Source organism: Pristiophorus japonicus, chromosome 2 (genome assembly GCF_044704955.1).
Source record: "Pristiophorus japonicus isolate sPriJap1 chromosome 2, sPriJap1.hap1, whole genome shotgun sequence".
In the NCBI taxonomy this organism is placed as follows: domain Eukaryota; kingdom Metazoa; phylum Chordata; class Chondrichthyes; family Pristiophoridae; genus Pristiophorus; species Pristiophorus japonicus.
The window spans coordinates 148,406,734-148,419,496 of NC_091978.1; the positions used below are offsets into that span (position 1 = coordinate 148,406,734).

The 12,763-nt window shown below is 46.0% G+C and overlaps 1 protein-coding gene across 1 annotated transcript in view; it reads left to right on the forward strand.

Moving 5' to 3' along the window:
- dlc1 (DLC1 Rho GTPase activating protein) overlaps positions 1 to 12,763 on the forward strand; it is a 696,855-nt gene that overhangs the window by 194,502 nt on the left and 489,590 nt on the right. The window contains exon 3 of the mRNA XM_070869823.1: positions 663 to 812. Coding sequence (XP_070725924.1) covers positions 663 to 812 — 150 coding nt within the window. The remainder of the gene's footprint in view (positions 1 to 662; positions 813 to 12,763) is intronic.

The following is a 12,763-nucleotide window of genomic DNA, read 5'->3' on the forward strand; positions in this document are numbered from 1 at the left end:
GGCTGTTCAGAGAAGGTTCACGAGGTTGATTCTGGAGATGAGGAGGTTGATTTATGAAGATAGGTTGAGTAGTTTGGGCCTATACTCATTGGAGTTCAGAAGAATGAGAGGTGATCTTATCGAAACATATAAGATAATGAGGGGACTCGACAAGGTGGATGCAGAGAGGATATTTCCACTCATAGGGGAAACTAGAACTAGGGGACACAGTCTCAGAATAAGGGGTTTCCCATTTAAAACTGAGATAAGGAGGAATTTCTTCTCTCAGAGGGTTGTAAATCTGTGGAATTCTCTGCCCCAGAGAGCTGTGGAGGCGGGGCCATTGAATATATATAAGGCGGAGACAGATTTTTGAGCAATAAGGAAATAAAGGGTTATGGGGAGCGGGCAGGGAAGTGGAGCTGAGTCCATGATCAGACCAGCCATGATCTTATTAAATGACGGAGCAGGATCGAGGGGCCAGGTGGCCTACTCCTGCTCCTATTTCTTATGTTCTTATGTTCTAATGTTTCTAAAAAAGAAGTGATTTTTTTTTCCTATCTAATTGGATAGCTCTTTCAAAGAACCGGCACAGATATGATGGGCTGAATGGCCTCCTTCTGTGCTGTATAATTCTATGATTCTAGGTCTGCAAGTTTTAATTGCATGGTCTGTTTCCTCAGGAAATTAGGGAAGATCGAGATCGAGCACGACTGGACTCCATGGTGCTGCTCATTATGAAACTGGACCAGCTTGACCAAGACATTGAAAATGCTCTCAGCACAAACTCGTCTCCATCCACTACTCCAACTGTTAAGAGAAGACACATTCCTGTGAGTACATTTACTTACAATCACATTCTATTCTTACATGTATGCTTTGTTTACTCATACTGAATATTGTCCAAATCTTCATTGAGACTGATCTATAAAAACAGATTTTGGGAATAGTTTAATTTCAGGGTAACAGTCAGCGAGACAATTTTAAAATATGTATATATGTAATTTTATTAAAACAGATTAAGGAAGGTAAGGGCAGAACATAGTCAGCCATGTTAAGACATTATAATTGAAACTAGGATATCTAACCTCAATTGATGGTTCTCACTTGACATCCTCAAAACAGCATCTAATTAAGGTCTTCAGGTAAAATTCATTGGAGAGACAAGTGGCTGGATTTTTGGCTTTAAAGATTTCAGAGCGGTAATGGCGGCAGGGCGGTACTGATGCCGCCTTGAAAATGTTTGCGCCCTCATCTGCAAATTTCGGCAAGAAATTAGGTTCCATGATCGGGGGCGCAAGATCAGATGTTACACAACAAAGTTTTTGCGCCCCAGCCGAAAATCGTGGCGTTAAAAAAGATTAGTTCATTTAAGGAACTTCATTGTTGCTCAGTGCCCTGCAATATAATGTTATATATTGCAGGGTTTTCTTTTGGTGGAGGGAGTTCTTGTTACTTTGTTGCAGTAAAATTTATGATTGGGGACTTGTGTATCATTCTAACGTTCACGGGAGATGTGCCTTTTTGGGGGCACATAGCATGTCCTGTGTTAGCTCCATCCCGCAGTTTCCTCCGTTTAGGAGAACCGGACCATTATGAGCTGGCGATGTGTGACACTTCGTCCGGCAGCATCTCCATGCTGCCTCCCCCGCGGATGTGTGGCTGTCCAATGGCGGCTTCGCCAGGCTCCTCTTCATCGTCCTCCTCCTACTGAGGTGGGCCTGCAATCCCCATTGGCAATTTCTGGCCCCTAATGATGGCCAAGCTTTGCAACACGCAGCACACCACAATGAATTTGGATACCTGTTGAGGGGTGTATTGAAGGCTGCCTCCAGTGCGTCAGTTTGCCTGTAGGAGCTGGCATATCTCTGTCAGCACTTCCTTTCAAAAGCGCAGCCTTCTCACACACTGCTCCTCAGAGAGCTGGAGGTATGAGCGTTGGTCCCTGTAAACCCGTGGGGGGTAAGCCCGCCTCCGCAGACGCCTTCGACTTCTCATCCGTGGCCTGAAATGGCCAAGAGCCCTTCTTCTAGCTTGATGCTGCCTGCCAATAGCATGGAGCAAGTTACGCTGTTGAACTAATAATGCCCCCATTAAATTCTCTCACTAAAGTGGCAGATAAAAGTACCATTTGCAAGTTGAAGCTTTACGCAGCGTGTTCTGCGCAACTGTTGCAGTCAATGTGACTTGCGATGTAGGAGCCTCATCCCTCCATTTAAATACGCTGCCAATACCACCTGATGCACCCTGGGAATGCCTGGTTTCTCAGACTTTTCCTGGGACGGGCGTTAAATGAGGCGTTAGGGCTGAATTTTGCATCCGGGGCGCTAGCACAGCATTGCACGAGGAGTGACATCATGATCTCAGTGAAACTCGAGAGTGGCATGGTACATTTTTGCACCACCGCAAACCATGAGCCAAAATACCGGTTGGGCAGTAAAAGCTGTACGCCCGCCGTTACACCTCGAAATGGCACTTACCGCCCTCCAGGGCGCCAACTGTGGAGCAAGAAATCCGAAAATCCAGCCCAAGTTAACTCACTGTGATCAATAAAGTAAAACTGCAACATCTGAACAGCAGCATAATAGAAACTTAAGGATATGTCAACAGGTCTCGTAGCCTCCCCTCCCCCAATGCCCCAAAGGTGAAAAAACTGGCACAAGACAGAGAAAGAAACGAGGAAAATAATAACTTTAAGTACGTTTTTAAGGTAAATCACTAGGATTTTATTTTCGGAGATTGTTACAAACTATGTTATAATGTTGCCATTCTTCAAAATAACATTTAATAGCCTTGAAATTATACTGTGCAGTATTACCATATAAAAAGGCAAATTCAGCAGATTGCACTCCTGGATTAGAATCTCACGAGTTGGGAACACAGATCAGCGAATTAGGTTTACAATATTATAGTCCTATCTTCAAGTTGTGTTACCATTTGGTGAGACTCTGCTCAAGGAGCACAGACTTGCTGAATTTTCTCTTTAATGCCTTTTACCAAATTCTTTTGACTGTTGTTTTAGTGAAAATATTAATCTATGTAAAATAAATAGGTTAAAATGAATATTAAAGTAACGGAGAAAGAAATTTGATACAAGTGCATTAAACTTTCATACGATAAGATCACACAGTGTGATTTTCATGGCATTATTCTTTGTGTTGTAAGCATGTGTTTTGATAATGATCTTAACACTACGCTTGCATGTAAAAAGATTTCTGACAAAGGATATTTTGTGGAGATTATTTGTTTTAAATTACTATGCTATGTTACTTTGAAGTAAAATAGCACAAAGACCTTTTCTTCATTTTATAAGCATTAAATAATTTCAGTTTTTAACAGTACCATTTCAGCTGTGCTCTGAAAGATCGAGCTGCTACATGATTTCACTCTTGAACTTACATGCTGCTGAGGGATGATGTCACAGCAGATAGATTATTGTTTACAGATGTTGACATAAACCTTGCAAAGTCTCCTGGGAAAGGAAATGGGAGTGAAATGCTGCAGCATTTAAAGCACATGTGGCGTCATTATGAAAATATGCTGGAACATTCAACCCATGATCAGATTTTACGCAGTCCACAGTTATATATATATATTCCCATTAAATGTTTAATCCCTTAAGTATCTTTGCTACACAGAGCAATGAGTGCAATGATATTATTTTATGACTGCACTGCATTACTGCTGTTTAATGGAACTATATTTGCTGTTGCTAATCTCAAGCAGTTTTCTTTTACAATTTTTTCTCACTTTACAAGAAATTATTCATTCCTCACAATGTTATACATATTAGATGTGTTCCTGGTCCCAATGACAGCAACTCAGGAGGCACACCTTAAACATTCCATTTTATTGTAGAATACGAAAATAAAATGTCTGAAGCATTGAAAAAAGTTGGGCACCAGGTAAAATCACCTTCTGAGCACAATATTTATTGCCTCCCCAAGGATATGATTGAAAGTTTCCATTAAGTTGAGTGATATGCCTGGACTGCAGTTCTGTGCAGATACTGCTATAAAAATCATTAACATTTTCAATACAAATTCACTTTTCATTCACTTTGGGATTCCACAGTTCTCAGACCATCATCTGGCTGAGACAACAAGGACCATAAGGAGGTGCACAAAGCGAGCCAAGGTGGCTCGCCTCCCTGGTTCCATTGCTGTTTTGACGGAAGTGACAGCTGAGCAGAAATCCAAAGCTCAGCAAATGGAACTGATTGTGCAAACCAGCAGAACACTCCATAGCTTAGTCGTTTACCTCTGTATTATACAAAATGTAAATATGGTCTATAAAGGCTCCCCCAATTGCCCAAAGCTAAAATTGATTTCAGGGTGTGCTACTGATCTATATTGAGCAGGAAGATCCCAGGTTTGATCCCTGGTCTTGTTCGAAGTCAGTAAATGCAGCTGGAGCAGCAGTGAAGGTGCTACTACAATTGACCTCAGTGTGCTGATACAACGATAAGAAAATGAGCCAGGGTTCCCACTCTTAAACAATATCCAGGGACTCATGCTGGAAAGTGTAGATGTGTGGCTGTGAAGTGTGGACAGGATCAGGCATGGTGTGATACCCCAATGATTGTGATGCCCCAATGATTGTGATGTCCCATTGGTCGTGATGTCCCATTGGTCGTGATATCCCATTGGTCGTGATGTCCCATTGGTCGTCATGCCCCATTGGTCATGATGTCCCATTGGTCGTGAGGTCCCATTGGTTGTGATGTTCCATGGGTTGCGATGTCCCATGGGTTGCGATGTCCTATTGGTTGCGATGTCCTATTGGTTGCGATGTCCCATTGGTTGCGATGTCCCATTGGTTGCGATGTCCCATGGGTTGTGATGCACCATAGGTTGTGATACCCCATTGGTTGTGATGTCCCATTGGTTGTGATGTCCCATTGCTCGTGATGCCCCATTGGTTGTGATGCCCCATTAGTTGCGGTGTCCCATTGCTCGTGATGCCCCATTGGTTGTGATGCCCCATTGGTTGCGGTGTCCCATTGGTTGCGGTGTCCCATGGGTTGTGATGCCCCAGGCTCAAATGAGTCACGTGGTGGGTTGGGGCAGGGTGAAATGTTAAAAATCTGAATGCCGACCCCAACCTGCCTCCAATTCACCTACTTACAGTTTTAATGGTGGCAGGACGGGGGAAAGGTTACCAACCCACTCACAAGAGGCGGGTTGGCAATTTAACTATTCTAATGAGGCTTGGAGCCTCACACGTATTCACCATTTAAAATTTAACCGTGGCTGGCCGGGTTTTCTGGGCCTCAGGAAACCCAGTGGCTAAAGGGCTGCTGCATCCAGGAGGAAAGTGCCTTTCCACTTATCTGCTGGATCCAGTTTATCTGCTTCACCCGCCCCCCCGAACCCCCCTCTCCCCATCAATCTCCCTTGTGGCCTCCGGTCTTTGATCACCCCGGCTTCCAATCCCCCTGATGTTACCCAGTTCACAACTCCCAATCTTCCTCCCCCTGCTCCGGCTTCACGATCTCCCCCAACTCAGGACTCCCGATCTTCACCAGGCCTACCCACCCGACAGCCAGTCAGCCTCTCAATTTGGGTGTCCGCCGTCGGGAAATGGAGACAAAAATTTTAATCAGGTCCTGCCAGTAAAATCGGCAGGGCCTGAGGGAATCCCATTCTTCCCGGTTTCCCGACCTCAATTCAGCACTGCCGCTCCCTTTCCACCTCCAAGTTAACATCTAGCCCTAAGTGGGGGGTGGGTGGGTGAATGGACAAAGAGAGCAGAGCTTGGGGAAAGAGAAAAGAGAACAGGGGTATAGGATGAAGATGGGGGAAAGGGGACAGGAGATGAATGTTAACCAATTATCTCAGCAAGGAAGGGACAGACAATCAGCCAATGAAAAGAAAAAAAAAATAAAGTGTTGTGTATGGAGAAAGAGTCAGACTGAACACTGTGAGCTCAAAGCAAAGTGTGACCTTAGTCTTTTATTGGAGGTCTCCAGAGTGTCTCTCCAACCTGTGAAGCCTCCTTAAATACCTGTGCTCCCAAGGGATTATGGGATCCCTTGGGACACCAGGGGATGAGCCCTCTGGTGGCTGTACAGAGTAAATACAAGTCCACATGTATAACAACACTCCCCCCGCAAAAAAGATAATAATGTAACTATTTACAATGTGAGTCGATCTGGGGCCCTTCTTGCCCTGGTTGATCGTCTCGGTGTGAAAGCTGGTGTTGTTGAATCATTTGTTGGGCCCTCACTGGGCTGCTGTGCAGCTGGCCTTGCTGGGCTGCCTGGTATGGTGGGTCCTGCTGGGATGCTGTGGATGATGGGTTCTGTTTCGTGATCAGCCGTGGTGCTGGTTGCCACTGATGTGTGTGTTGGGGGGTCAAAAAAGGAAGGGTCCAAAGTGGATTGCTCAGGGTAGTTCGTGAATCTGAGTTTGATTTGGTCCAAGTGTTTCCGGTGAATGAGTCCATTTGAAAGTTTGACCTGAAACACCCTGCTCCACTCTTTGGCCACGACAGTGCCGGGAAGCCACTTGGGACCTTGTCCATAATTCAATACAAATACAGGATCATTGATTTCAATCTCACGTGACACATTTTCACTATCATGGTATGCACTTTGTTAAGCCGCCTGCTCTCTACCTGTTCATGTAGATCAGGGTGAACTATTGAGAGCCTTGTCTTAAGTGCTCTTTTCATGAGCAGTTCAGCAGGTGGAATCCCAGTGAGTGAGTGGGGTCTCGTGCAGTAGCAAAGCAGGACTCAGGATAGACGAGTCTGCAGTGAGCCTTCAGTTACGCTCTTCAGGCCTTGCTTGATGGTTTGCACTGCTCTCTCTGCCTGACCATTGGACGCTGGTTTAAACAGGGCAGATGTGACATGTTTGATCCCGTTACGGGTCATGAATTCTTTGAACTCAGCACTGGTGAAACATGGCCCGTTGTCGCTCACCAGGACATCGGGTAAGCCGTGAGTGGCAAACACAGCCCGCAGGCTTTCAGTAGCGGACCTGCTAGCCGACATTATCTCACATTCAATCCACTTGGAGTACGCGTCTACAACCACAAGGAACATTTTACCCAAGAACGGGCCAGCATAGTCGACGTGTACTCTAGACCACGGTTTGGAGGGCCAAGACCATAAATTTAGCAGCGCCTCCCTGGGTACATTGCTTAACTGCGAGCATGTACTACATCTGTGAACGCAGGACTCTAAGTCCGCATCGATACCGGGCCCCACACGTGGGATCTGGCTATCGCTTTCATCATTACGATGCCTGAGTGGGTACTGTGGAGGTCATTGATGAAAGTGTCTCTGCCCTTCTTGGGGACCACTACCCGATTGCCCCACAGAAGGCAGTCTGCCTGTATAGACATTTCATCTTTGTGCCGCTGGAACGGCTTTATCTCTTCCTGCATTTCCACTGGGACACTGGACCAGCTCCCGTGAAGCACACAGCTTTTGACTAGAAATAATAAGGGGTCCTGGCTTGTCCAGGTTTTGATCTGCTGGGCAGTGATGGGTGATTGCTCACTCTCAAATGCTTCCATAACCATGGCTAGATCTGCGGGCTGTGCCATTTCCACCCCCGTGGTAGTCAATGGCAGCCTACTGAGAGCATCGGCGCAGTTTTCTGTGCCTGGCCTGTGGCGGATGGCGTAGTTGTATGCAGACAACATAAGCGCCCATCTCTGGATACAGGCCGATGCATTGGTATTTATCCTTTTACTCTCGGAAAACAGGCATATAAGTAAGTGGCTTATGGTAAGTTTCCAATTCGAATTTTAGCCCAAACAGGTATTGATACATTTTCTTACCCCATAGACACACGCTAACGCTTCTTTCTCAATCATGCGGTCGGCTCTCTCAGCCTTAGACAGACTCCTGGATGCATAAGCAACCGGTTGCAGTTTTCCAAAATCATTAGCTTGTTGCAACACACACCCAACGCCATATGACGATGCATCACATGCTAGTACCAAACGCTTACATGGATCATACAACACAAGCAATTTGTTTGAGCATAAAAATTTTCTCGTTTTTACAAAGGAATTTTCTTGGCTTTTGCCCCAAACCCATTTGCCCCCTTTTCATAGTAAGACATGTAGTGGTTCTAGCAGTGTGCTGAGACCCGGTAAGAAGTTACCAATGTAATTCAAGAGTCCCAGAAACGACCGCAGCTCCGTCACTTTCTGTGGCCTCGGTGCATTCTCGATTGCCTCCGTCTTCACGTTGGTGGGCCTGATGCCGTCCGCTGCAATCCTCCTTCCCAAGAACTCCACTTCAGGCACCAGGAAAACACTCTTCGAGCATTTTAACCTGAGCCCCACGCGGTTGAGTCGACTAAAAACCTCCTCCAGGTTCTGCAGGTATTGGGCTGTGTTCCGACCTGTGACCAAGATGTCGTCCTGGAAGACCACGGTGTGTGGGACCGACTTCAGTAAACTTTCCATGTTTCTCTGGAATATCGCCGCCGCTGATCGGATTCCAAATGGGCATCTGTTATAAACAAAAAGACCTTTGAGCTTGTTGATGCAGGTGAGGGCCTTCGATGATTCCTCCAGTTCCTGCATCATGTAGGCTAAAGTCAGATCCAGCTTCGTGAATGTCTTTCCTCCCACCAGTGTTGCAAAGCAGTCGTCGGCCTTTGGTAGTGGGTATTGGTCCTGCAGAGAGAAACGATTGATAGTTACTTTGTAATCGCCACAGATTCTGACTGTGCCATCTCCCTTGAAGACTGGGACAATAGGACTGGCCCACTCACTGAACTCGATCGGTGAAATTATGTCCTCTCTAGCTCGATCTCTACCCTTTCTCTCATCATGTACGGTACTGCTCTCACCTTGTGATGGGTGGGTCGCGCCCCTGGAATTATGTGGATCTGCACTTTTGCTCCTTGGAATTTCCCGATGCCTGATTCGAACAGCGATGGGAATTTGTTTAAGACCTGGGCACACGAAGTGTCATCAGCAGGCGATAGAGCTCGGACGTCGTCCCAGTTCCAGCGTATCTTACCCAGCCAGCTCCTGCCGAGCAGCATGGAACCATCGCCCGATACCACCCAGAGGGGTAACTTGTGCACCGCTCCATCGTAGGAGACCGTTACGGTAGCACTACCGATTACAGGAATCAGTTCTTTTGTGTAAGTTCTTAGTTTCATGCGAACTGGAGTTAAGACTGGTCTTGAGGCCTTGTTGCACCACAACCTTTCAAAAGTTTTTTTGCCCATGATAGACTGGCTCGTACCTGTGTCCAGCTCCATTGACACTGGGAGTCCTTTTAGTTCAACATTCAGCATTACTGGGGGAGAATTCTGTGGCCTATGTACCTCTGCCTCCTCGATCTGAGGGTCTGGTTCGTCGTGATCCTCTGTGGATCTGTCCTCCTCTGCAACGTGGTGGTTTGCAGGTGTAACAGGTTTTGCAGCTCACCCGCACACTCGTTGGAGGTGTCCCATTGTTCCATAGCCCTTGAAAACGTACTCTTTCAATCGACATGAATGGAAATGATGATCACCCCCGCAGCGCCAACAAGATGTTAATGGCCTTGCATTCATCACCCTTGATGGTGGACTCTGAGTCATCTGCAGACGTGCAGCTGCAGGTATGTGTGACCTGCCCTGTACGTTACGATTCAAAATCAATATCACTTTGTTCACAGTACTTGTAGCAGCACTATTGTGCTGAGAGATTTGCTTCGTATTGTCACTGGTGGCAATGAACGCCTGGGCTATCGCTATGGCCTTACTCAGCATTGGGGTCTCTACGGTCAAAAGTTTGCGAAGTATGGTTTCGTTGCCAATGCCAAGTACGAAAAAGTCTCTGAGCATGTGCTCCAAATGTCCTTCAAATTCGCAATGTCCTGCAAGGCGTCTTAGCTCAGCGACATAACTCACCACTTCCTGGCCTTCAGACCTTTTGTAGGTGTAGAACCGGTACCTCGCCATCAGAATGCTTTCCTTTAGGTTCAAATGCTCTTGGACCAGTGTGCACAAATCGTCATACGATTTCTCCGTGAGTTTCGCTGGAGTGAGTAAATTCTTCATGAGGCCACACGTTGGTGCCCCACAGACAGTGAGGAGGATCGCCCTTCGTTTGGCAGCGCTCTCTTCCCCATCTAGCTCATTGGCCACGAAGTATTGGTCGAATCGCTCCACAAAATTTTCCCAATCATGTCCCTCCGAAAATTTCTCCAGGATGCCCACCGTTCTCTGCATCTTTGGGTTCGCTATCTGTATCTCATCGCCAGTTGTTGTGTATGTACACTGTGAGCTCAAAGTAAAGTGTGACCTTAGTCTTTTATTGCAGGTCTCCAGAGTGCCTCTCCAACCTGTGAAGCCTCCTTAAATACCTGTGCTCCCAAGGGATTATGGGATCCCTTGGGACACCAGGGGATGAGCCCTCTGGTGACTACAGAGTAAATACAAGTTCACATATATAAAAGAAAGAAAGAAAGAAAGAAAGAAAGAAAGAAAGAAAGAAAGAAAGAAAGAAAGAAAGAAAGAAAGAAAGAAAGAAAGAAAGAAAGAAAGACTTGCATTTATATAGTGGGGGGATTGGCAGGGTGGGCAAGAGGAGGGTCAGGGTACCCCCCAACATTGTTCCTCTGGCACGGCCACTAAAATTAGGTCACAGCAAGGGCAGTTGCAGACATCAACAGGGCGGAGGTGGGGAGGTCGGGCCAGCAAAGTACCAGAGTGAAGGCAACAATGCTGAGTAAATTGTGGGCTTCCCATGCCTAGAAAAGTTCTAATGAAGGTGGTCTCTCAGGCATGCAGCTACTCCCTCTAAGTGATTTTACGATAGTGGATTCCAAAAGCAGAGATAATGCGGGAGGCAGTCTGGCTGATTGAGCAGGGTGCTGGATTTCAGGGCTAGGATACCTGACGCCAAGAGCAAGGGCCACAAGGGAAGGCAGCCAGCAATGTTGGTAAGTCATAGCAACATAGGGCCGATAACTCAGGTTCCAGGTTTTAATAAATTTTCAGCCTGTTGCATGCAAGCCTCCTTTCTCTGTTGACTATCTCTCCTTCTGCTTAAATCCCCCCTCGTACCCTTTGGTGCTTTGTCTCTGGCATTTTGCGTATCCTCCCTCCCTTCATCTCACTATTGGTGGCCTCCAGCCATCTTGGCTCCACTATCTGGAACTCCTTCCCTTAACTTCTTCACCACTCCAGCTCTCTCTCCTTCTTTAAAAGCCTTCTCAAAACCCATCTTTTCAATCATGTTTTTGCCCCCCTCCACTAATCTCTCCTTCCATAACCTGGCACTCATTCCCTGTCCATTCCCATTTTTAAAGTGTATTGGGACAGTTTCATGTTAAAGGTGCTATTTTTGATATTATTATCATAGGCTGGGAAAAAAGCACTGCTGCATATTTTAGACAGGATTCATGTATGGGACTTTTAGATTCGTAGAAAACTATTCTGTTGAATAGTTGCCAAACTCAAACAAAAGTTCCCTTCATTGAAGTATACATCCACCCCAGCCCACGCCACTGCCAAAAGTGAACTTTCTATAAACATGGACTAAGATTTATAAAAACACATAATATTGAAACTCATTTACGTCCAGTCACACGCACAGAGCTTTAAACCTAAATATTTTAACATTATCACAGTATCTGCACTGTTGTCAGATGTACGAACTTACCTCTAGCACTATGCTTGGAATTAGGCTTTGATGATTGACAATGATTGTGATGTCGGGCTCTATAATTAGCCTGAAATCCTCTGAGTTAGAGAAAGGGAAATCAACCAGGGGTGGCTGCTCCTAATTGTGACTCATTGACCCGTGCTAAAAGTGGATGTCAGTGGAGGACAAGATCAGTCACAGCTGTGATTCTATTGTGGTTGAATAACTTCTGGGCACTCGCTATCTAGGCTCACACTTGGGCCACATCGGCAAGGTATGAAGCCAACCATGACATTAAACCCCAACAAGAAAACAATGCTTTGAGGAGAAGGGGAGATATAGGAAAGAACATTTAAAAAAATGCTTGCTGTTCAACTTGGGTTTAAAAGCTATGTAATGGCCCAGAAATTGCAGTGGGAGGCTTCCTGCGGGTGCATGCTTAAATAAAGCAGACGACAAAGCTATGAGGGCAGAGTTGCCTAAAGTGGACTGGGAAAATAGACTAAAGTGTGGAACGGTTGATGAGCAGTGGCAGACATTTAAGGAGATATTTCATAACTCACAACAAAAATCTATTCCAATGCGAAGGAAAGACTAAGAGAAGGGATAACTGTTATATATGTAAACTTGTATACACCCTTGTATAGCCACCAGAGGGCTCATCCCCTGGAGTCCCAAAGGATCCCATAATCCCTTGGGAGCACAGGTACTTAAGGAGGCCTCACAGGCTGGAGAGGCACTCTGGAGACCTGCAATAAAAGACTGTCACAATTTACTTTGAGCTCACAGTATCCGGTCAGACTCTTTATTCATACATAACAACTGGCGACGAGATACAGATGACGAACCAACGATGCAGAAAACAGTGGAGAAATTCTCGGAGGGAGATGATTGTGAAACCTTCGTAGAGCGACTCGACCAATACTTCGTGGCCAATGAGCTGGAAGGAGAAGCGAACGCTGCCAAAGTGAAGGGTGATTCTCCTCATCGTCTACGGGGCACCAACATATGGCCTCATGAAAAATCTGCTTTCTCCAGCGAAACCCACAGAGAAATCATACGATGATTTGTGCACACTGGTCCGGGAGCACCTGAACCCGAAGGAAAGCGTTCTGATGACAAAGTACCGGTCCCACACCTACTAAAGGTCTGAAGGCCAGGAAGTGGTGAGTTAT